Here is a 24,181-nt window from a genome sequence, read left to right as displayed (position 1 = left end):
CACACATATGTCATTTCTGTTCTTTATAATAAAAACAAAAACTGTGAGAATGAATATTGATTGTCTGTGGCTTTTTCTGGTTTAAGACTTTAACATGAAACACGGAGCGCCTTCAGGTAAAAATTTATGTCTTGCACAAGTGAAAAACATTCACATGATTTAAACAAAAACCTCAAAACTGAATATGAGAAAAGCATACACACCACATGTATGCTGATGTTTATTGTGGCTAGCACAGTGGTTGGCACTGTTGCCTCATGCAAGAAGCCCCTGAGTTTGAATCCACTGGCCAGGGCTTTTCTGTGTGGAGTTTGCATGTTTTCTCTGGTGGGATTAGGTTAATTATTCTAATTTAGCTATAGGTGTGAATGTGAGTGTGAACAGTTGTCGAGTGGTAACCTGTCCAGGGTTAGCCCTACCTCTCGACCTATGACAGGAATAGACCCGGATGAGGACAAGTGGAAAAGGATTTATGGAGTGACAGCTATGTCCTAAATCCATTAAATTGGAGGAAAAAACAATGTGCATGACAAGTTTTATGCTAACCAGACTCTGACTTAGTTGAACACTCCAAAAAATAACTCTTTAAATTAACTTAAAATAATCATGAATAGGATTTCCACCTTACTAAATGTCTTACTTTTGTTGGACTGATGTAATTTGCCTGGATTGGATCAACTCAATTAAATTAAGTTGGGCTCAACTGCAGTAAATAAGCTGAGTCATCATTATTTAATTAAGCTGGTCCAACTAAAGTACATGAAGTTGAAAGAATTGAATAATGCTAAAATAAACCAATTTAATCAGGTGGAAATCCTTTCCATGTTTTTTTATGACCATTCAAATAGTTTTTTGTTTGAGTACACAAACACATATTCACGTGTATATGTACATATACATACATGCACACATGTGCACAATCAAAGTCAAAAAAATCTATGTGATATGAAATAAACAGTCAATCATCAAGTCCTAAATGGAGTACAAAAAAGTATGTACATACATGTTGATCCCTATTACATGCTCAACACTTTCAGATTGATCACATTCATCACCCCCACTTCCCCTCAGCATTTGTATATAATCACCCTACAAAAACAGAGAGAAAAGAACAGGTATGATCCATCCATATTGTATGTATCTAGCAGTTCATCTATAGATGTATTCATCAGACATTAATTTCATATTCTTCCAAAAGCATGTTTTTTAGAACAAACTAATGCTTGAACATTCCTGTAATGCAGGTTCACTTTAACCCACGGTGATATTAGTTTTGCAATATGTACTTTCTTCCACAAGATGGGGGTGTGACCATTAACTCTAAGGACCTTTTCGATATAAATACAGCGGATCAAACCCCACAACTGTTATGTTATGAAAAACATAAACTGGAGACTGAAGGATGTTTAAACTGGGTACGCAGCTGGGCGCTGGAGCTTCTGTTCATTTTCCAGCAACACTAAACATGTCAGATAAAAATAAACACTTGGGGAGATTCTGGAGCGTGCGCAAGGCCTCCAGTGAACCACCTTCAAATATTTAATGAGTATTCTCGGGATGGGAATGCTGCTGTTAACTGATGTTTATGAAAAGCAGATAATTCTTCTGTAAAGCAACTTAATTTGAACAATGCATTTCATGCTTCTGCTGATTGTTTAACATGGGGTGCATACCATCCTGCGAGGCAGAAATGCACCATTATAACAGCATGCTGATTCCATATGAGCCCTCCAGCTGCCTCCTCACCTCCTCCCTTGGATCAGCTTCTCTAAAGAGAGCTGCAACCAATGCACCTCTGTTCCCATCTGGATACTGATTTTCTGTCTTTCTATTTAATGTACTTGTGGTCTGACAATAAAAAGTAGCAGCTCCAAGATGTGATTGTCCTTGTACATGTCATTTCTTAAAAAGAAGCACAACTTTTGTAGCAAGGATTATTTTGGGGTCAGCCCAGCAGGCGATGCACTGAAAGGAGGAGAGCTGTGAAGCTGCTGTAATAGCCCAAAGGAAGACATTTCTCTTGGACCATATGGCTCTCTGATGATAGCGCACTGGGAAAATAATCTTGAAAAACCACACTCCATTATATACTACAATGACTAGCATTGCTCCACATCTTGAGTGAGATTGGTTGTTTGGTGTCATATCTGCAAAACCGCACATTAAGAATGTCAGCAAAGTGGCACAATTGAGTCGAGTTCAGTTAAAACAAAGATTTATTTCAGCTGCGTGCCTTGATCTCATTAACTCGTGTTCATTCGTCTGTATAATTCAAGCAACCACACAGACAAAACCATTCCCAGATCCCTTAAGCCTTTTAACAAGAAACCCAACTAGCTGAAATATACAGACATTATTAAATGAGGCAAAATGTTGCATGTGCCTTTAAGAGCACTATGTCCCACTCTACATGTCTCTCTCTGAGCCTCATATGTGTCTGTTGGCATCAGCTGTCCTCAGTGCTGAAAAGAGCAAGGACATCTTTTCCTTCACTTCAGTGGGATTAGTGGAAGAAGTGCCCTCTTTATTCTGCTGGCTGCCATCTCAGCGCTCATAAAGGCAAAATGAAAAAGAAGCTTGGACGGAGAAGAGAGAGGATCAAGATAAGTGACAAGTTTAGATTACAGAGCCATTCAGCTTTTACTTTCTTAGAGTAAAGGAACAAGAACAATGTTTTAGATCCCAAAGGAGACATACAAATAGTCTGTTACTGCAGCTTCCCGCACTGTTATTTTGCTGCTTTCTAAGTAATGACTTAACCCAGGGGTCAGATGAACAGTGCTATATGTGGCACTACAATGGAACAGCAGCCTACTTCATTCAGTCCCTCTGTCCAGATCTCGTTGCCACTTCCAAAAACTGCTGGTGAGAACAACTTCAGGAGAATCAGCCGCACAGAGGACAGCATTCCCTATCCGATCCCAGGCTTGGCCGCAGACATCCTGCACATGCGAGTAAAAGGAGGAAGCAAGATTCGCAGCTTACTGCAGTTTGCAGCAGCTCGCATGCAAGGGGAAGTAAGAAACCCAAATGGGATGTCACTAAGACAGGTGGTCTTCACTGGCTCAGGCAGAGGAGTCACAAAAACTATCACCTGTGTGGAGATCCTGAAACGTAAAGTTGAAGGTCTGCACCAGGTGTCCAAACTCTACTATAACACAGTGAAGGAGGTTTGGAAGAGTCCACAGCCTGGAGCACCAGGTATAACCATGGAGCGGAGAGTTCCTGCCATCTGCATCTATCTATCTAAAGATCCTCTGGACCCCCAGGAGCCTGGATATCAGCCACCACAAATCAGCAGTGTTCCTACAGAGGATGCTGAGAGACGGAAGGGTCTGCTCAGGACGGCTCATGCTCACTCATCCCCACACACAGCCAAGAGACTCTGTCTGGATGATTCGAGTGCATGTCCTCCCCTAAACCTCTGATTACTTCATGAGAAATAAGAAATTTGGCATTTGCATAGATTTAATAGATTGTTGTGTGCTCCGTTTTACAGCATGAAGCTTTCTTGAAGAAAATAATACCTCTGCATTTCTGGGGGTTTATCGTGATGCTTATGTAAGGCAGTTTGCTACAAAAGTAAACAGTTGTGTCTATAATGCTTCTTTGCAATACTTTGTCACTTTGTTGTGAAATGTAACAGGTTAACATATGACTATAACTATTATTATCAACAATATCAGTAATAGATTTGTAGTCATAGAGGGGGAAGTATTTTAATCCTGCTGAATTTCTATGTTGCCTCACTTACAAAGAAATGAACAGTCTCGGATTTTTATGAGAATTTAAAGAGCTAGTGGCTAAAATTCCTCCTGAGATGTCTTACTGCTGTGCTTACCGACAGTGATTTCTCCACCAAGTACTAAGTCATGTTTTGCTTGGGGATTAAATACTGATTTCAGTCAATGTCAGGCATTCAACTTTGATTTTTGATTTTTGGTTAGTATTCTATCTCTCTTCATTAACATGAAACTACCTTAAAAATCAAGAACTGATCATTTCTTTGTAAACTTCTGCAGGGGATCAAATGATTATTTGCCCCACTTTATAAGCTGATGATGGTGTTTTAGTGTAGTTACATTAATAGTTAGTTTACTTGCAAATGAACAAGCAAACTCCACTGTGCCCAGCTGGGAAAACAGCTGGGGAAAGAAGCATACACAACAACCCATGCTAGACACTAATGACCACTGTCCGGGGTCATTCTGATGCAAAAAATCAACCAGTAGTCATGGAATTGGTCATAGTCATTTTAAATATAAAGAACATGTTTTGCATCAGTTGTCTATATTCTGTTTTCTGCCTGTGGAAATAATTCATGTGCACAATAATGGCTCACAAGAGCATACGTTTTTGGTTTGTTTGACTGACTTTTATAATGATGGTACTCTTTTGTAGTAGAGTCACATCAATAAAAATGAATCATAAAGTGACACAGTGGTCAAGTGGTCACCTCACTAACCTCCAGGTTAGTTGGGACTTCTTTGTGTAAAAGCTGCATGTTCCACCTGTGTGTGCTTTCTCCCTCACAAGAGATTGTTATTTTTAGGTTAACTTTGAACTGGCAATCGGTGTAGTTGTTTATATCTGTGGTAGACCGGTGACCTGCATAGGTTATGTGTAATGCTCTAGTTCGCCTTTGACCCAGGCTGAATAAATAGTAAAGAACATGAATTTAATTGTATGCATCTTATTTTTGAGGTTTTAGTGTCTGATGACATGAAATAAAAGCAGTTTAAATGTCCAACATTGAAGTTTTGCACACACACCTTTTTCATGCACATCACCACTTATATCTAACTAAAATGATCATAAATCTAAAATGTTCTGCTTTAAGAAAGCTCTGTGTCTTACAGTTTCAACTTGTGTGCAATTCTATCATCAAGAACCTTTGAAACATCTATTTTGTATCGTTCGCATTAAAAAGAAAGAAAGAAAAGATATCCCATAAAAAAATACTTCTCTGTGAGAATGACATTGCAAATATTAACATGTTTTCCCAGTTGTCAGTCCTGCAATTTCTTTCTAGGGAAGTCAAGGGTAAATATGAGCTGCAGTTTGCGCGTGCGCAACAGGAGATTGCGTACGTGCCAGGCTAACACAGTTAGCACTAGCTTCCTTCGGACAGACCGCACCGGTCCGTGTAGCTCGCAGTCTCGCATCATGTTCAGAGCCGCCGTCCGACTGTCAGTCTCCGGTGTCCGAAGTTTAACTCGGACGCAACCAGGGAGCCGAGGTAATTCCTAATTCAGTCACCCATTGTAAATATATTAATCTGTAATTGATATAGTTGCTTAGAAACTGTTAGGGAGACAATGTAACGGAAATCAAGTGTGACTGTCGGCACATTTGCGGTTCCTTTACGGCTAAGCTAGCTAGCTTTTATTCAAGAAAAATCGCTATTAAATAAACATTACGAAACTGCATTATAATGATTCAGCCATGATATCCACATTTTTATTCAGTCCAGCTTTTTCCCACGTAAACTGTGGGTGTGGTGCTTTGAAAAATGTCCTGTCGTTCTTCTTGGCGGAGTTTATGTCCTTGTCATGACCCGGCAAGAAGGCTTCGTCTCGGGCCCTGTGATTGTGACTGCTGACGCTAGTTACTAAGTAGGCTAGGTGACTGCAGGAGAGTTCAGACAACTAGAATTCAACATCAAAACGGAGTTTGGCATAGATTTTTATGAAAACAAACAGAATACTTTTTTTGCATAGTTTTGCATTGTCTTGGTGTTTCTTTAGGGGTCAAAAAGTCTAAATGAGAAATGTTCTTTGGGTTGCAGGTTAATTAGTATTAACATGATACCTGAGCACATGCCTAAGTCATATTGTTTCATTTAAATTGCTATTAAATATAACCTGAGGACCATGTGACAGAAATTTCCGGTATGTCACGTCCTAGTGTGTCAGTCTGCTACGTGCAGACTGATACACAAGGTAGGTCATATCAAGACGGTGGCAACTGCATCACATTACAAGGAAGAATTTGTCCTTTTTACATCGCAGATACAATTCCCGGCCTCTTTATTAGATACACCTATGAAATTTAATACTGGCGAGTGCAACAACACTGATGCCGGAATGACTGCATTTTCAGTTTTAGTTGGTTTGAAGAAAAAGTTGTTTTTATTATTATTATCATTATTATTATTGAAGTTAGAGTTGGGGTGGTAGTGTAAGTGTCCCTAATATTTCGCCCGTCATGTATGAAATTTTTAAAATATGATGTAGCCTGGTCCTTCCGCATTTACTTAACATTCACTGTAGGTTTCTTTTATTAGACACAAATCACTGAAAAAAAATCTGTCTTATCATGCAGCTCTTCTGGCCTCAAGGTGTTATTCACATGGGAAGCAGGAGACAGACGAGGAGTTCGATGCCCGCTGGGTCACTTATTTTAACAAGCCAGATATTGACGCATGGGAACTGAGAAAAGGTACGTTTCTGGAATATAGTAATGTTGAATCAATGTAATCATTGGAATTGTTATTCATTGCTGAGGTATGTTTGTCTTGAGTCAACAGAAGTTATTAAAAAAATGGCCTTGTACAATTTTGCATTAAGAGGCTTAGTGAGATTAAGATTTAAGTAAACAGTCATAGTTTGCAATATAATGATTAAAATTGCATGTTTGCTTTGCATAGTTAACAAAAATGGTTGAATCTGTTGGTCAGAATCAGTTTACATTTGTTTCGATTCATTTCCTATTGTAAAACCCATATCATAACAATGTAAAAACTGAGCTTATTATAAGAAAATCAGTTTTCCTGATGAGACATTCACCCCTGATATTGTTTTAGTTATATAGACTGATAAAACTCATCTATATTGTTAACAGCTGCTAAACACTGACAGAGGCTGTGTGTAGTTTATAAATAAGCACTAGACAACAGTGGTTTGTCTAAATCAGCGGTCCCCAACCTTTTTTGCGCCACGGACCGGTTTATGCCTGACAATATTTTCACAGACCGGCCTTTAAGGTGTCGCGGATAAATACAACAAAATAAAACTAGTACCAGTACCGAAAAAAAGAAGATTTATTCACAACACACGTGAAAACACCCAGGAAAACCGAATTAACGATAAAAACGATAACAAAATAACGCTGAAAACCGATAAAAACCCTGAAAACCATACATTTCACACCTGAGCCTCAACTCTCACGGCCCGGTACCAAACGACTCACGGACCGGTCCGAGGCCCGGGGGTTGGGGACCGCTGGTCTACAGTATGCAGGTTTATGTCACAGCTGATTTATCGAATATAACAGCCTACCTATGTCCATTAAATCTGTCAAACGTGACAAAAGCAAATAAAACCTTTTTATTTTTGAGTCTTGGATTAATACAAATTTGATCCATTAGTAAGTAATTTTGGCAGCAGGGTGGTGTATGGCACCAGCTCAAAATAGACTCCTCTGATAATTGAAACAGGGGCATGTGCCCATTAAGTGTTCGCTTCATTTATAGAGCGCTTTGGTAAAGAGGGATTTAAAATACTGCTTCAAGCTACACCGAAAATAATTTGATGAGAATGGTTAGTCGTTTTATTTATTTGTTGTTTGCGCTCAGATCCTTTAGAAGTCTTTTTCTCTGATCTCTGGTTTAAATGTGTTGTGACTGCTTGTTTCAGGGATGAACACATTGATTGGGTACGATTTGGTACCTGAGCCAAAGATTCTCGAGGCTGCACTGAGAGCCTGTCGGAGGTTAAACGACTTGGCCAGCGCTATCCGAATTTTGGAAGCTGTGAAGGTGAGAGAAAAGGCACATGAGAGAAAATTGCCAGCCAGAGCCTTTGTAGTCAGATAATGGTGATTAATGGGTTTTATTGTTTATTTCCTCAGGACAAAGCCGGACCCCATAAAGATATCTACCCGTACGTGATCCAGGAGCTGCGGCCTACTTTAAATGAGCTTGGCATCTCTACACCTGAAGAGCTCGGCATTGACAAAATTTAGCAGAGCAGGTAGTAAAATCATCTATTCAGTCATGTTTATTCTCTTCCATGTGTGTTATAAGATGGCTGTTTAACAGATGTCTATATATGCTTGTTTGTTTCAGATCAAAAAACATACCCTGGACTCAAAACCCTCTTACTTCAATGTTTGCCTCATAAAACACGTGCGATATTTAATTTGGCCTTTATTAAGTTCTGTTGCTTGTAAAATATTGTTGAACATAATAAAGGAAACTGTATCTTTGAGTGTCACAAGGATATGGAATATTTTTCAATAGTCTGAGTAATTGTTGGAGCAATATTTCATTACACGTTGCTTTAATAGAGAACAAAGTGTCACCAAATGGTACATGTTGTCTGAGTGTGTGTCTTGTAAGATTCACATTTTACCACCAGGGAGCAGCATTTCCATATGAATGTAAAATCATTCTACTGTACTCAATCTACATCTGTTTTCTTTTTTTTTTTTTATTTCAGGGAAAATTTATGTGCGGGTAAAATGAACTTGTTCAAAGGAAAAATTGTGTGATATTATTATGAGCAGATGTCTGAAGTAAAATGTATTTTTCCTCATAAATATCTTTTTATGGTTGTTTGTCCCTGTGTGTTGGCCCGACGTTATTTTTGCCCTACCAAACACCACTGGTTAAAAACAATGGAATTATTCCCCAAAACCACACCATAAAAAGACAGATTGTTTCCATGTACAACAGAGTCAGAGCGTCTCTTACAGACCAGGAAATATCACAGAAGAAAGCAAATGCACACATCTTTGTTTTTGCAATACTGCCACACTGGACTGACAGCTTATCTGGTTAAGAAATGTTTGTGAACAGACTGACAAACAACAAGCACAGACTAGCCATTAAACACCTTTAAGCTGTGTATTATTTGTTGCATGGTGAGCCTGATGTATGTAAGCTGTGCAAAATTGCCCCACTGCCTCGTTTGCCACTAAAACATTGGATTAGTGACTGGTACCTCAGTAACATAAAGCATCTCCCGAGGGAGAGGTCAGGAGGTCATCCTCGTTTACTTTGAGAGGTATTTCTTTCTTTTACTCTTGTCTTGATCAAGAAAGTAGTGGTTTTTTTTCTCATGCTTCTTTTGTTCCAATTGAACAATATATATATATATATATATATACATACATATACCGTATTTCCCGGACTACAAAGCGCACCTAAATATTAGCCGCACAAGCTAAAATCAGGGGAAAATCCTGTTTTGTACATACATTAGCCGCACCTGACCAAAAGCCGCAGGTGTTTCAATGTTGACTTATCATATGTAAGAGAATATGCACAAAGGGAATTGTCAGGAAAGAGATGGCTGTTTGGAGACATCACTTTTATTAATATTTTGAAAAACAAGTTATGGGTACATATTTGCACATGTAGTACATAACAGTAGCCTACAGCACACCAGAAAAATAGATTCGGACTACCTTTTAGGCTCAGGTGCAGTGACACAGCTTTAACAAGAAGAAAAGTCAGTCATTCACCACCATCTTTCTCTTCTTCCTGCGCACTAAAACCACCAAAGTCCTCTTCTCCAGTGTCGGATACAAACAGGCTCAGGATGGCTTCGTCATCCACTCTTCTTCTCTCCTTCGTTGTCACTTTCAAAACCAAAGAAATCCTCATTGTCAGTGTCAGAGTCGAACACCCTCAGAAGGGCCGTGGCGGTGTCCTCCTCTCCATCATGCAGCAGTCCAGCCCTTCAAAATCCGTTGGTGATCGTGGATGTTTTCACACTTTTCCACGCTGTCAGAATCCACCGGTGGAGTTGGGCATAACTTGCTTTTTGGGCATAACTTGCAAGTTTATCGCCGCTCATCATCCACGCCTCCCGCTGAATGCGTAGCGCTACTTTGAAGTTTGTTTTTCGCGCTACTTCGTACGGCACTACGTTGCCTGGCGGACGGACATGTGACTAACATACCACTCTTGAACCCCGATCCTTCCGCCAGGCAACGTAGTGCCGTACAACAGCGGAACACACAAAACAAATCGTCTTACGATATGACAAAAATCATGGAAAATCCATAGAAAAGCCGCACCTGACTAAAAGCCGCAGGGTTCAAAGCTTGTGCAAAAAGTAGCGGCTTATAGCCCGACATTTACGGTATATACATACATACACACACATATATATATATATATATATATATATATATATATATATATATATATATATATATATATATATATATATATACATATATACATATATATATATATATATATACATATATATATATATACATACATATATATATACATACATATATATATACATATATATATATACATACATATATATATATATATATATATATATATATATATATATATATATATATATATATATATATATATATATATAAAAAACACCCAGCACGCCCCTGCGGGCGGTTTATCCTTCAAGCTCGGGTCCTCTACCAGAGGCCTGGGAGCTTGAGGGTCCTGCGCAGTATCTTAGCTGTTCCCAGGACTGCGCTCTTCTGGACAGATATCTCCGATGTTGTTCCCGGGATCTGCTGGAGCCACTCGCCTAGCTTGGGAGTCACCGCACCTAGAGCTCCGATTACCACGGGGACCACCGTTACCTTCACCCTCCACATCCTCTCGAGCTCTTCTCTGAGCCCTTGGTATTTCTCCAGCTTCTCGTGTTCCTTCTTCCTGATATTGCTGTCATTCGGAACCGCTACATCGATCACTACGGCCGTCTTCTTCTGTTTGTCTACCACCACTATGTCCGGTTGGTTAGCCACCACCATTTTGTCCGTCTGTATCTGGAAGTCCCACAGGATCTTAGCTCGGTCATTCTCCACCACCCTTGGGGGCATCTCCCATTTTGACCTCGGGACTTCCAGGTTATACTCGGCACAGATGTTCCTGTACACTATGCCGGCCACTTGGTTATGGCGTTCCATGTATGCCTTGCCTGCTAGCATCTTGCACCCTGCTGTTATGTGCTGGATTGTCTCTGGGGCATCTTTACACAGCCTGCACCTGGGGTCTTGCCTGGTGTGATAGACCCCAGCCTCTATGGATCTTGTGCTCAGAGCTTGTTCTTGTGCTGCCATGATTAGTGCCTCTGTGCTGTCTTTCAGTCCAGCTTTGTCCAGCCACTGGTAGGATTTCTGGATATCAGCCACCTCCTCTATCTGCCGGTGGTACATACCGTTTGTCTTTATGTCAGTGGCTTCTATCTCCTCCTTTGGCCAGCCTATTACCCCAGCAGGGTACCTGATCACGGGCAGGGCGTACGTGTTGATGGCCTGGATCTTGTTCTTACCATTCAGCTGACTCCTCAGGACTTGCCTGACCCTCTGCAGGTACTTGGTGGTTGCAGCTTTTCTAGCGGCCTCTTCATGGTTCCCATTTGCCTGCGGGATCCCCAAGTACTTGTAACTGTCCTCTATGTCTGCAATGTTGCCTTCTGGTAGTTCAATCCCCTCAGTTCTGACTACCTTCCGTCTCTTTGTTACCATCCGACTACACTTCTCCAGTCCGAACGACATTCCAATGTCATTGCTGTATAGCCTGGTAGTGTGGATCAGTGAATCGATGTCTCGTTCACTCTTGGCATACAGCTTGATGTCATCCATGTACAGGAGGTGGCTGACAACTGCTCCGTTCCGTAGTCGGTATCCGTAGCCAGTCTTGTTAATGATCTCACTGAGGGGGTTCAGGCCTATGCAGAACAGCAGTGGGGACAGAGCATCTCCTTGGTAGATCCCGCACTTGATGGTGACTTGTGCTATGGGCTTGGAGTTGGCCTCTAGTGTTGTACGCCACGTCCCCATTGAGTTCCTGATGAAGGCTCTTAGGGTCCCATTGATCTTGTACAATTCTAGGCATTCCAGTTGGATAGCGTAGTGGTTAGACTACACGCCTTTGGAACAGAGGATCGCAAGTTCGATTCCTGCCTGGGGCGTCTGTATCCAGTAAGGGTCCTAAGGCTAGACCCCCTATGCTAAGCAAGCCTACCGCAGACATGAGCGAGACAGATAAATATGAAGGCATGCCGGCTCAGACGTCGCCCGGATCAACAAGGTCCGCGTCAGGTGTTGAGGAACCAGGGCACCCTGACGAAAAGTGGGCTACTGGAACAAGAAGGCATCGGTGGGCAAGAGACGAAAACAGGGCGTTGTTGGAATGCTACTACGCAAGGGGCTACATGAATAGGATGAGGGACCTATGGATTCTTCGATACCCAACATCCACAATGACGGCAAAACAACTAGTAGCTCAGTGTTCCAACATTCGAAAGAAGGGACTGCTCTCACAGCTAGAGATTGACGAGGTACAACACAAATGCTACGGCAAGGAGGAGTCAGGACGCCAGGTCAGGGGGGAGATATCATCACCCCCACCCGAGATTGGGTACATAGCCCCAAGTGCGATAGGAGAAGGATCGTTGAGTGCGAGAGGAACTGACCTGAAAAATAGGATCATGGCCAAGCTTGAAACCTGGATACCCCGTAGCCGGTTACCAAGATTACGTGAAGTACCCTCAGAAGGTCTGCTAGATGATGTTAATGCAGCACTACGGGCAATACCTACAACCACGATTACCGACACTAACAAGCTGATCTACATATATACATGCGCTCATCTCTTTTCACTCTCTGTGTTTATACACCACTCTGTATTTAATCATTAGTATTCTTAATCTCTGGCTCCCTCCCCTCACCCACAGCCTGTTGTGGCAGATGGCTGACCCTCCTTAAACCTAATTCTGCTGAGGTTTCTTCCTGTTAAGAGGGAGATTTTCCTTCCCACTTTTGCCAAGTGCTTGCTCATAGTGGGCTGTCTGATTGTTGGTGTTTTCTCTGTACTGTTGTAGAGACAACTTGCGTTTACTGTTACTGTGATTTGTGTCATATAAATAAAATGTAGTTGAATATTAAATACGAACTTTCACTTTGCTAGAAAGTCCAACAAGGACATCCAACAGGAGAAAGGCTGTTCCAACATTTACGAGCTACAACCTCAAGAGACCCTGATCAGAAAATCAGAGAGGTCGGTGGCAGATATAAGGTCTTAGTAGCTCTAATATATATGCAGCAGGCTGTCCATATAAGTTTATATGTAATTAATACCATTTTAAGATGATTTGTTAATTTGACTGGAAGCCAATAAAGAGAAGGAAGAATAGGGGTGATGTGCTTGTTAGTAATCTATCTGCTGCTTTCTCGACCAATTACAGATGGGCTTATGGGCTCACGGGTTGTGGAGGCAGGAGCTCTGTACACAATTATATTTTTCAACCAGTTTCCAAGTGGTTGGTTTTGCATTTACTTCTGATAGAATTGGACCCACAGGCTGGTTCTTGATCTGTTCATGTGCCAGCCTACTGAAACAACCCTGTTATTGGCCCTGGAAACAGAAGTGAGTGTTTACATGATAGTGGTGCACTGAGTACAGGAAGAATTCACTGGAGATATCTGATCAGAATAAAAACACACACTTTGCGTTTCACGCTTTGTCATGAGGTTCTCCCAAAATGATTTAATTCGGCCCTAATGCAAAAACTATTAATAAAGGAAAGACGGCTTCACTAGTTTGACGCGTTGTTTTATCTTATTGATTTATTTCTACGGTAAAGGTCACATCACCTTTGTAAGAATCAGCAATGGATTCTGCTTTGGGGTGGGATTTCCTTGAGAAGTGGGTGGGAAGATACACATAGCTGGAAGCGATAAAGCACTTTACGATCTTTGCGCACGGGGCGGGTTTTCCATTCATCCAAGTTGGGGGTGTGCGCCACTCACTCGCAGACAATCGAAGATATTTTAGTTTGTGTGCTCTGCGAGTGACCGCAGGGAGGTGAAGCACAGCAGTATTTACCCCTCCTCCAGCTCCCATTACTCCAGCCTTCACACAGCGAGGGGCTTTAAACCACATTTGATCGACAGGAGGGGTTTTTGTTTTGTGTTTCTCTACTTTAAAAAAGGAGAAAGTGGTCATGAGATGCGATTAACTTCTGGCGAAGGAAAAAAGCAAGAACTTCACGAGACCTGTTGGCGATGATGAATTATTCAACGGCGCAAATGGTGAGTAAGCCTATCGACGACTCTTTCGTAGCTCACCCACTCGTGTTCGTTACAGTAACAAAGCAAAATGGGACAAAAGTGGACGTTACTATGATAATTTATGCTTTTTAAAGCCCCCCCTGTCATTCCCCGCAAGGGCAACAAGTTTGAAGCTTTATGTGAAGTTAAATTTCATCCATGTGTCCAATAAAAACGACGAAACCCGTTGTGAAATAACCTACTCCGAGGACCCTTAAGCAAATTGCGACTATTGAACTTATAAATGAGAGAGATATTTGGCCCCATGTAAAAATGTGTTTTAATAGAAATTTACGCTTTTTGTGTTTGTTTATTAAACTGTTTATTCAACTTTATCGCCCTTTAATGAGCTCTCTGATGTCCACTCTTCCCGATTACCAAAGGTAGTCTACCTTAACTTGAAGAAGAAAAAAAAAAACATGATTACTATCTGGTATTTAATTATGTTTAATTTGCCTCTGCAAGCATTTTTGACCATGTTTATTGTTCTGGAGTAGGCCACCTAAGTGCTGCTGGGTATTAAAACATGTTAATCACATCATACACAGTTTTTTATCTTGTTTTTTTTTTTTTTTTTTTAAGATATTAAAATTTCTCATTAAAGTTCTGCCATTAGTGATTTGTGTTTTTCTCCTCAGTCCAACCTATCAGAGGTTGGAAGTTCAGCTGGGTGTTCACAGTCCTGTCCAGCCGGCGTGAAGCTGGAGGTGGTGATGGAGCATCTGCAGAAACAACAAGAAGCAAAGCTGGAGATGAGCCTGCAGGAGAAGCAGCTTCTTCATGCTCAGCTCCTGTTTGCTCAACAAGCTGCCGCAGCAAGAGCCTCATTTTCAAGACCAGACTCTACATTGTTTGAAAGAGTAGATGGACAGAGCAATCCAGGACTCCAGCAGGCCTTGAATAATCATCTGAGCGGAGTGGATCCAGAGGCAGAGGAGGATGGAAACTCAGAAGATGAGGAACAGGAGATGTTGACTTCTCAGGAGAACAACGAGGAGGAAGACATGGGCGAGGAGAAGGAGGAGGAGGAGAACAATTCTCATCAACAGGCAAAGAAGCCCCGACTCCAGCATGTATCGCATTTTCCCTTCCAGCCTTATTCTACATCTCCATCAGTGGCTGGGAAGCAAACGTCTGAATCTCCACCTTCAGGAAAAAAACAAGAGCACATGGAAAAGAATCTGACGTCACCAGCGGGTCATCATGCCTTCGCGTCAGCGAATGGCTTTGCTGACTGGGGCTTTGATGAGTCAGTGAAACGGGTAAGAGAGAAAATGCACATCTGTAATTGTTATTTTGTGTGTATACGTATGTTCTGCCTTAATTGTTGACCTTCCTCACTGCTGCACATCTTAATTACTTTCCAGGCCAGAGATTTGGACTTGAAATGAGAGCAGATCAGTCAGATTTTCTTTAAATGTAGCCATGGATTGAATTTAAATTGCAACTGTATGAGTTCAGTGTCCAGCTGTTGTCTTTTCCCCTTCTTTTGGGGAGCAAGCTGATTGGTTCATCTCTACATGAAAAAGGGCTGCCACGTCAATATAATGCACTGATTAATGAGGGCTGTAGGTGCAGGGACAGCTGGGTTGTGGCTCACCATGCAAACTGCTAACCGTAAAATTTACTTGCAGTTGTTTCACAGGAGAAGAATGGTCCTTTTGATACCATTATCCAGAGTTTTACACATTATTCAGAGTTTTTTTTTCTTCCTCTTTGTCTGATTTTTGGTTTAAGTCAAATGTGGAAGTACAAACATCCAGGCCCAGATGTTACTGTAGTCTTGCAGATGGCTTTGCATAACTGAGGCGTCGCTGGGCAACACTAAATGGCAGCTTAATTTCACTGAAAATAATCAATACATTATACGGCCACTGCAGTGGCTTGCTGGCCTTTTCACAGGCCAGCAAGCCAAGCCTGCAGCAATAAAGAACATTTTGTTTTAGTTTAAGCGCAGTAATGAGAGTTGTGAGAGACTGTGGTGGAAAGGCTTAAGTGTGTGTCTGTTAAATGGTTTGCTTTCTGTTTTTGTTTTTGCTGAAAAGTCAGAAACATCTCACAGCCCTAAAATTAGAACGAATTTGTGCAAGGCCTTTGCTGTGACTCAGATCTGTGAGGATCTTTGTAAGTTGTCAAATTAACTGCAGAAAGTATTCTTTGTCATATTTAATTATATTGGGATTTACTTGATGAAAAGTCTTTTAGTCTGGTTTTCATTTTTGTTGGCAGTATTATTGATTCTTAGCAGGGTTGTAAATATGAGTAACCACACTGAACTAGAATTCTTCTTTTCTTTGTGTAAGAAATAGGTGTTTTTTGTGGGTTTTTTGTTTTGTTTTGGGGGGTTTTGCAGCTGAAACTCAAAGTGGAGCTCATGTTGACTGGTTGCCTATTAAGCTTTCTTATCCAACAACCATGTTAACAAGTCCACAAGCTTGAAGTGGCTCTTTTGCAAGTTAATCGGTGGCTGGTTGAAATAGCTGGTCTTTTCACCTTACGATTGTGCCGTGCTCTACGGCGTCTTTATCTTCTTTTTCTTTAGTTCAATTCATTACCGAAATATCTTTGAAAATCTTGACATGCGTTTCAAGCCTCATCACGCCGGACAGCCATTGTTCACTCCTTATGTGCAGTCTCACTGTAAGCCTTTAAATGTAGCTCGGGTGGGGATAAAGAGCCCCTGTTCATTCAAGCTTGCAGCACAGCGAGGAGCCAGATAAATGATCTTGACTTCCTGGGGGGATTAAAGGGCCAATAATTTGATTCGGCTAAAAACAAATGTGGGACCCCCTGTCGCTGCATTGAGATTTGGAGAGGGGTGAGTTTTCACTTTTGCCCTGTTGGAGAAACTGAATGATTTTAATGAAGCTCATTATAGGGGGCAGTCGGTTAGTATTAACATTTCACTATTTTAATGTCAGCCTTGATTTTGGTCACGACTGGTTGACAAGACAGACTTTTACTTTGAAGTAATATGCATTTAAATTTCATTGAATTTAAATATGTTGGAAAAAAATCACATAAATAAAACTTGCCTCTTTAACAAAACAAAAGAAACCCTTTTTTCCTGACCTACATACTGAATACTATCAGGACTGCCAGGCTGGGATGTGTGAAAGCTCTGTGAGCAATTAACTGAAAGCTCTTTGTTAACAGATCCACAGTAGGTCTCACTTGCTCATCAATAAGGAAGGGGGGAGGGTTTTATTTCGATTTGATGCTGAAAAGATCTTCAATAGTGTTTCTGCTGAAGGCGTAAAAGTCCTTGATTAGAAATTCTAAGGCCAATCTGTTGGATGTGTCAACAGCTTGGTAACCTCTGGGAAGAGTTTGACCAGTTTACCCGCAAGAAACTGGAAATGGTTACCAGAGCACAAGCTGGTTTTTATAAGAGTTTGTTACAGTGATTTCCTACCAAGATGAGGGTCATCAGAGTGGAAATTCGAGGTGCATGCTTTGTGAAAGCGCTGCTAATACTTAGAATAGCTCAATATTTAAAATGTATATTGTTGTATGTAATAGATTTACAGTCAAGGAGGTTGGTATAATATTTAAAGGATGGAAATGATTAAAAGTAATGGATAGTTGGTTGAAAGAGCTGGCTGCAATGTTTCGATGACTAGTTAATGGATAAAAGTTGGAAAAGCTGATGCCTCGTGTGCATATAAAAGCTGGTAAGCTCAATAGAAGTAATGGGTTTGTGGTTAAATCAAAGTTTCAATAGAATACAAACAACTGAAGCTATTAAACTGTGTACAAGACTAATGTGACAGTGTTTAGTCTTACACAGTTATTAGTAGTGAAATGAAAGTCCAGTTTTAAGTTGGTTGTAATAAACGTTAGTGATGCTGTGGAGCTGACGTCAAAGAGAACCACTGGGGTTCACTTTCAGCCTGCTGTTGATATGCGTTGGTATCTGCAGTTTGCCTTTCTGTTTTTACTGTAAACACAAGGACGGTTACAGCTGGAGCGAAAGCCAAATGATAATCGCTTCTCAACTGGCTAATCAGAGAAACAAAGGCTTATATGTTATGGCTTTTAGACTCCGGGCTGACATTATTACCATACCAAACATTCAGTGAATAGGTATGTGTTTATGAAGGCAAAATGATACAGTTAAACACAAAATATCAAGTAAAAGGCTAAATGCGAAAAAGACAAAACAAGCCTGTTATTTTGATTAAAACATAAGAATGGAAGGTTTTTGATGCGGTTAAATACAAAAACATGTTATGAGGTTTTGTTGTCTAAACGACTCCTCCTTGTTTTAATATAAAACATGTTAATATAAAACACAAGCGCGAACCAAAAGGCACACACCCGCAAGAACTGACAGAAGGCAAGGCTGCGATGGCTTTTCATAAGCTGCATATAAAAATGAATTTGTAATTTCTTCAGGGAGGAAAAACATAATTAATGTCACATTAAAGGGTTTTACTTACTTGCACTACAATGCTACACTCAGTGCATATTAGTGGGATAACCAGCTCAGCAGGCCTTTCCACTCAGCTGCACTCAGGCTGCCCTCCACTCACATTTGCAACCTTTGCTACGTTGATGAGGTGGTGGAAGAATAACATGTCACATTAATCTTCCAGTACAGCACGGCTCATTTAATTGATCTCCATTGTATTTGTCATGGCCCAGTCAGATATTTACAGTAATCATGTGTTTACCAAAGGACAGTCTGATGGTGTACTTGGGAGTACTCCAAGTATCTCACTTAGAAAAACGGCAACACCAGTGTTTGAATAATGACCTGTTTTTATTATTATGTCACTATAGAATTTGGTACTCTTTAAGCAGAATAACGACTTTTATCCTGCAGCAGCTAGTTGGAAATGATTTTCTTAATGTGTCTTTCTGTTATTGTGTGAACAGAGAGGAAGTGCCATGTGGGCAGAGGAGACTGATGGCATTAAAATAAGAGGAGAACCATCTCGGGACTTTGCCAAGGTTCGTATATGTGGTAGAAGTAAACATGTCAAATAACTGAAGAAACTACAGACTAACAGTTTATTGCCCTGTGTGTGTGTGTGTGTGTGTGTGTGTGTGTGATCCTCTAGCTTTATGAACTGGATAATGACCCACAACGGAAGGAGTTTCTCGACGAACTCTTTGTCTTTATGCAGAAACGAGGTGAGGTTCAAAACCTTTCATTTTTTACATTGTCGATATTTGGACAAGGCAGTTTTGGGTGCAAAGTTGTGTCACCTAGTATCAGCTAACTAAGGTAAGTACCATTAATATAGAGATTAACTCTTACAATTAAACTCACCAAAAACAGGAGCACATCATACATGGGGAAGCTAACTGTGGAAACCCAGACTGAGGTTGTAATCCTCCCTATTTCTGCTTTTTACCACAAGAGTCTAGATGGGTTGAGTCTCTTTTTCAGCACTTCTGCATCTTCATCCCTGGATTTAGCCACTTGGTTAAAGACTTTCATACAGATTGGGATTTGTTTCCACAAATCCCAAGATTAGGATTTGTTGTTTGTGGAAACAAATCCAATTAAGAAGAAGTGCAACATGTTCACTAATCTTCACTTATGTGGAGCAAGGTCATTGCCATGCAAAATGTGCATGTGTGTCTGTGTTCATCTTAAGCACAAAGTAATCTGATTTCTACAACTGCTTTTTAGCTGGCTTCATTAATTGGCTTTTCTCCAAATCGGGACCGGAATGGTCAGTTTGGCCTGCTGGCGCTGTTGACTCTAACATAGCCCCTCTCCTTGCACTTAGATCAATGCATCAACAAAGCTGTTGTTGTGGATTATCCCCACCCCCACCGCCTCACATCTGTAACTAGCTTCATTTGACAACTCTGTCCGCGCAGATTAAACATGCTAAGCCACATTATCTAACTCTGACCTAAGGCCCTCAGGTGTGCCGCTCAGAAGATGCTCGCGTCCTCTGCTTCTGCCTCACGTTGTTCACAAGACCCGTTCTTGTTTAGCGACATTTCAATGCATTCTGTTATTTATCCAGGAACTCCTGTGAATCGCATCCCCATCATGGCAAAACAGGTGCTGGACTTGTACAAGCTTTACAAGCTTGTGACAGAGAAAGGAGGCCTGGTGGAGGTTATTAACAAGAAGATATGGAGGGAGATCACCAAAGGCCTCAGTCTCCCCACATCAATCACCAGTGCGGCCTTCACCTTACGCACCCAGTAGGTTTCTCTCAGGTGTTTTGGCAGATATCTTTGATCAACAATCGGCTTGCTAAATGATTGTATTGGTTAGACTATAAATTACTCCAAAAATGCTGAATATATTTTCAAGAGCTAGCACATATTTGTGACTCTGTTATTTTAAAAATGATGAAATGTAATCATTCTCTGAACACCATAATGCTGCAAGAACATAACTATAATTTGCGTAAATGAAACCTTTGCTCACTTTGTTTCTGACTAGCCGATCAGATATGTATTTTTATGGTTTGCAAAGTCTGTAATTTTAAAAGATAACAGTCTGCAGAGTCTTATGCTTGTGGCTTTGTAGGTCTTCACAGGAGGCTTTTGCAGGCAGTCAGCTAGAAAGAAAAGTAGTGGGGGGGGGAGGCTGAAAATTGCATTCATGGCAATAAATCATGTAGCTGTTGAAGCATTTCACAGAAAAACAGGAGCTTTGTTGTTAAGGTGGTATTTAAGCAAACAGAGGGATTTATCCCGTGGATATCTCCACAGAATATAATACCAGTTCACCCAGCATTCATTAAGATGTGGACTGGGTGGCTAACCAACATTACTACCACAGGAACAACCACACTTTTGCTAGAATCTCCACGTTTTAGCTCATTTGCTGGCAAAAATGTGGACTTCCACTAACTGCTCCCTAAAGAACCATACAATTAATAGATCTTAGCATTTTGTAGATAAAGACTTGAAAAGGGAACCATCTGCTTTATCCTTCATATTTGCAAATAATTAAAAATGTTTTTGTGGAAAATGGATGGAAAACCCGTGAAACTTTCCACCTGCAGGTATATGAAGTATCTGTATCCTTTTGAGTGCGAGAAGAAAGGCCTGAGCTCTCCGGGTGAGCTACAGGCGGCCATCGATAGCAACCGCAGAGAAGGCCGGCGTCCCAGCTACACCAGTAGTCTGTACCGCTACTCCCCCTCCCCAGGCTCTGCTCCACATGCACTACTGTCTTCACCCAATATGCAGAGTGCTCCGACCACGCACAATGGCCGCAATATCTCCGCTAGTCCGCATTTAAAGAGAAGCATAGGTACGGCGCATTTTCTTTTCTAAAATGATCATATTTTACAACAGATACAATCTAAGCCTCTTTATAGTGTTTAGGATAGGCAAGCCCTGCAATGCAAATTTAGCACACTGATAATCATTTTGTTTTCCAGTAATCATGAATCGTGAATAATAAATATATAATTTTTCAAACTTCTTATGAACATAATAATTTCTTCATCTTTTTCTTTGTTTCCAATCAGATGAGTCCCCCACCCCTGTTGTAACCCAGCTGCCCATGGCTCTGGCACTGGGGCAGCAACAGCAGCAGCTGGCACAAGCTGCCACATTTGAGCATCTTAGAGAGAGGTTGCAGCAAGGAGCAGGTGGAGCTGTAGCTGACAGCCCAGAGAAGAAAATGATGCGCCTCGCTGAGGAGCAGCAGCGCCTCATGCAGCAGGCACTCCAACAAAACCTCCTGGCTATGGCCTCTCACTTTACCCCCATGAACCTCAAACTTGGCAACGGTGAGTTTGCTTCTCCTTTGACCTCTGTCATGGCTGAACATCATAGCATGCTTATTCTGGAACCGACCCTTCACTGGAATTTTTGTTTTTCCTCTGTCAGAAAGCAAACACGATCTGTCGCTGAATCTCTCCACTAATGGAGCGGCCAGTATCAGCGTGTCTGTGGAGGTCAACGGCACTGTTTACTCAGGTGAGTTATGAAACCTGTAAAGGAAGCGTGTCTTCTTTGGTGCGTGACACTAATGTAGAGGAACAAGCGCACATGGTGATGAACTAAGTTAATTGATATCTACAGTGAAAGAAATAAGCAGTATGTGTACTGCACTTGTAGTACCAGTTCCACTGACCAATAACATTTCATGTCTTTGGTTGTATGAGGGTAAATGGCCTTTGTCAAGAGCAAAAGAGGGATTGTGTTTGCTGAACTGCAACACAAACGGCTATTGTTTGACTACAATTTAGCGTTTTATTTTTCTTTTAAAAATGGATCTACTTTAATAAATGAGTCACATGCAGAAGAGGAAGTCTTGATCCTAGATATCAACGAACAGATTCAGATACCAACGGTAGACATTTACCAGTTAAGGCATTTTATTAAAATCATGTCAGAATTCCTAAAAACTAACTGTGTACTAGTTAACAACCCTGACTTCTATAGTCATGATATCAACATATTCCACGTCGGAAGAAATTACAAAAACAGACAAGGCAGAGACCAATTCTTTGTGAATAAAACACCTAGTTGATACAAAAACGACAGTCTTTTCATGCAGTTCAGGCTGTTTAATACTCAAAGAAAAGGCAAGGAATCCACATGCCACATCTCAGACTCTACAGGCCTCAGTTACATCATCACAGGACAATTAGAAGTCTCAACAAATATGAAGCCGTTTGTCTGTGAGCTAAAGCTTGGCTGAAAGTAGGTCATGTAACAGGACAATGACCTCAAGCACAGCAGCAAACGGCAAACGGCGTGGCTGAAAAACAAAAGAATCAAGGTGTCGCAATGGTCCAGTCAAAGTCCAGACCTCCACCCACTGTGGCGGGACCTTAAGAGAGCTGTGCATAAATGAATGCCTGCAATAAATAACGATGTGAGACACTTGAACTTATTACTGCTAGAGCTTGTTCTACAAGCTACCGAATCACGAGGTGGACTCTGTTTTTTAGACTCCTGTAAAAACTTTCTTTTTCAATTGCCCTTTGCACCGTGAGTTCTTTGTAACTGACAGTCATTTATGCCGTTGTCTTCTTTAGGAAAACTGTTTGCCCAGAAGTCGGCTGCTTCTGTGTCGTCACAGAACGTAACTCCAGCAGGAACAAGTGGTTTCAGCGCCTTTTCCTCCGCACAAAGTTCCACCTCCTCATCTCCCACCTCCTCAAAGGGACCAAGTTAAAATCACTGGCTTTTTAATCTGTCCGGAGCATAATGATTACACAGTGCACCACACCATTTACTTCTCTTGTCAGACAAGAACTGGATGAACTCCACGGATTCTCTGCCACAACACAGGAAACCTTCTATTACTTTAATAGTGTAATGTCAACATTTTTGACCTCTATCCTCAAGCTTATTTTAATATAGTTTCAGTTTACCTTAGTGCCTGTTAGAAGAAGAATTTTCAAACATGGTAGCTTTCTGGCATAAAGGGCTACAGGTTTGTCCAGAAGTATCGTTAATGCAAAATAATTGCTACGGCTCTTTGAACGTCAGCTACGTTTGTAGGTGTAAAAGCCGTTCCGTAGCTGCCTTTTCCATCAGTACAACAATGTGGTTGCCAAAGAGCAGCTAGTGAAGACCAAAAAGCCTTAGTTCAGTGTCATAGCTACTTGAAGCCATTTTGTATTCCTCTTGGTAAGCTTTCAGTTTACCTTGAGCAAAAGTTTTTACTTTGTGTAACTGCTTTCATGGAAAATGTAGAACATCAGTTTCCACAGAAATATCGCAACTCCTAAAGAATCAAAGTGAATTTCAGGGGAGATGTTTATTCATTTTTGCTTTATTGTTATTTATTCATTTGGCGAGGCCTCAAAATGACAGAACATTTATTTCAAGTAACTCGGAGGCGATGTTTCTGCTGGGTGTTGTATGCAGAAAGTGACACATTTACCTCAGTTGACTTCCCATGGTGGCAAGTTTCTCAGGCTACTTTCTTCTGGACTCAGGAATATCCTCTGGACTCACTGTTATCTTATATGTATGTCTTGTCATATTGCTGTTTTATATTAGTGTAAATGCAGAGAATGTATCATTAATGACCTCAACGTGAACACTGAAACGGTGCTACCTCAGTCCTCAGAGAAATATGCAGTGCTTAATGCCGCATGTGTTCATTTGTTGAAATAAACTGTAAATGGACAATCACGTACACACATGATCACAAACAAATGCCACTGGGATTTTTTTTTTT

The 24,181-nt window shown here is 41.0% G+C and overlaps 3 protein-coding genes across 3 annotated transcripts; all 3 read left to right on the top strand.

The window, feature by feature from the left end:
* Positions 1-2,771: 2,771 nt before the first annotated feature.
* LOC308384543 (ribonuclease P protein subunit p25-like protein) lies at positions 2,772-3,428 on the top strand (the record flags this gene model as incomplete). Its single annotated transcript, XM_080863065.1, has 1 exon — positions 2,772-3,428. The coding sequence occupies one exon, from the start codon at positions 2,772-2,774 to the stop codon at positions 3,426-3,428; it is 657 nt and encodes a 218-aa protein (XP_080719191.1).
* A 1,665-nt stretch (positions 3,429-5,093) lies between these two features.
* cox5aa (cytochrome c oxidase subunit 5Aa) lies at positions 5,094-8,561 on the top strand. Its single transcript, XM_080867151.1, has 5 exons — positions 5,094-5,239; positions 6,325-6,441; positions 7,638-7,759; positions 7,852-7,973; positions 8,069-8,561. The coding sequence occupies exons 1-4, from the start codon at positions 5,167-5,169 to the stop codon at positions 7,963-7,965; spliced, it is 426 nt and encodes a 141-aa protein (XP_080723277.1). The 5' UTR covers positions 5,094-5,166; the 3' UTR covers positions 7,966-7,973; positions 8,069-8,561.
* Positions 8,562-13,734: 5,173 nt separating this feature from the next.
* LOC308384867 (AT-rich interactive domain-containing protein 3B-like) lies at positions 13,735-24,181 on the top strand. Its single transcript, XM_080863500.1, has 9 exons — positions 13,735-14,031; positions 14,688-15,311; positions 18,931-19,005; positions 19,116-19,188; positions 20,040-20,223; positions 21,036-21,286; positions 21,507-21,770; positions 21,871-21,960; positions 23,028-24,181. The coding sequence occupies exons 1-9, from the start codon at positions 14,005-14,007 to the stop codon at positions 23,165-23,167; spliced, it is 1,728 nt and encodes a 575-aa protein (XP_080719626.1). The 5' UTR covers positions 13,735-14,004; the 3' UTR covers positions 23,168-24,181.

Source organism: Rhamphochromis sp. 'chilingali' (assembly GCF_963969265.1).
Source record: "Rhamphochromis sp. 'chilingali' genome assembly, chromosome: 2".
NCBI lineage: Eukaryota > Metazoa > Chordata > Actinopteri > Cichliformes > Cichlidae > Rhamphochromis > Rhamphochromis sp. 'chilingali'.
Note: the sequence above shows the minus strand (reverse complement) of the source record. Positions and strands in the feature narration are given on the sequence as shown.

What these genes read in the sequence shown, in the direction of transcription:
- cox5aa (XM_080867151.1), top strand. Translation starts at nt 5,167, where the DNA reads ATGTTCAGAGCCGCCGTCCGACTGTCAGTCTCCGGTGTCCGAAGTTTA. An exon ending in GACGCAACCAGGGAGCCGAG is followed by an intron (nt 5,240 to 6,324) that starts GTAATTCCTAAT and finishes CTTATCATGCAG; the next exon opens with CTCTTCTGGCCTCAAGGTGT. An exon ending in GAATTTTGGAAGCTGTGAAG is followed by an intron (nt 7,760 to 7,851) that starts GTGAGAGAAAAG and finishes TTATTTCCTCAG; the next exon opens with GACAAAGCCGGACCCCATAA.
- LOC308384867 (XM_080863500.1), top strand. Translation starts at nt 14,005, where the DNA reads ATGATGAATTATTCAACGGCGCAAATG. An exon ending in TGTCTTTATGCAGAAACGAG is followed by an intron (nt 19,189 to 20,039) that starts GTGAGGTTCAAA and finishes TTATTTATCCAG; the next exon opens with GAACTCCTGTGAATCGCATC. An exon ending in GCCTTCACCTTACGCACCCA is followed by an intron (nt 20,224 to 21,035) that starts GTAGGTTTCTCT and finishes TTCCACCTGCAG; the next exon opens with GTATATGAAGTATCTGTATC.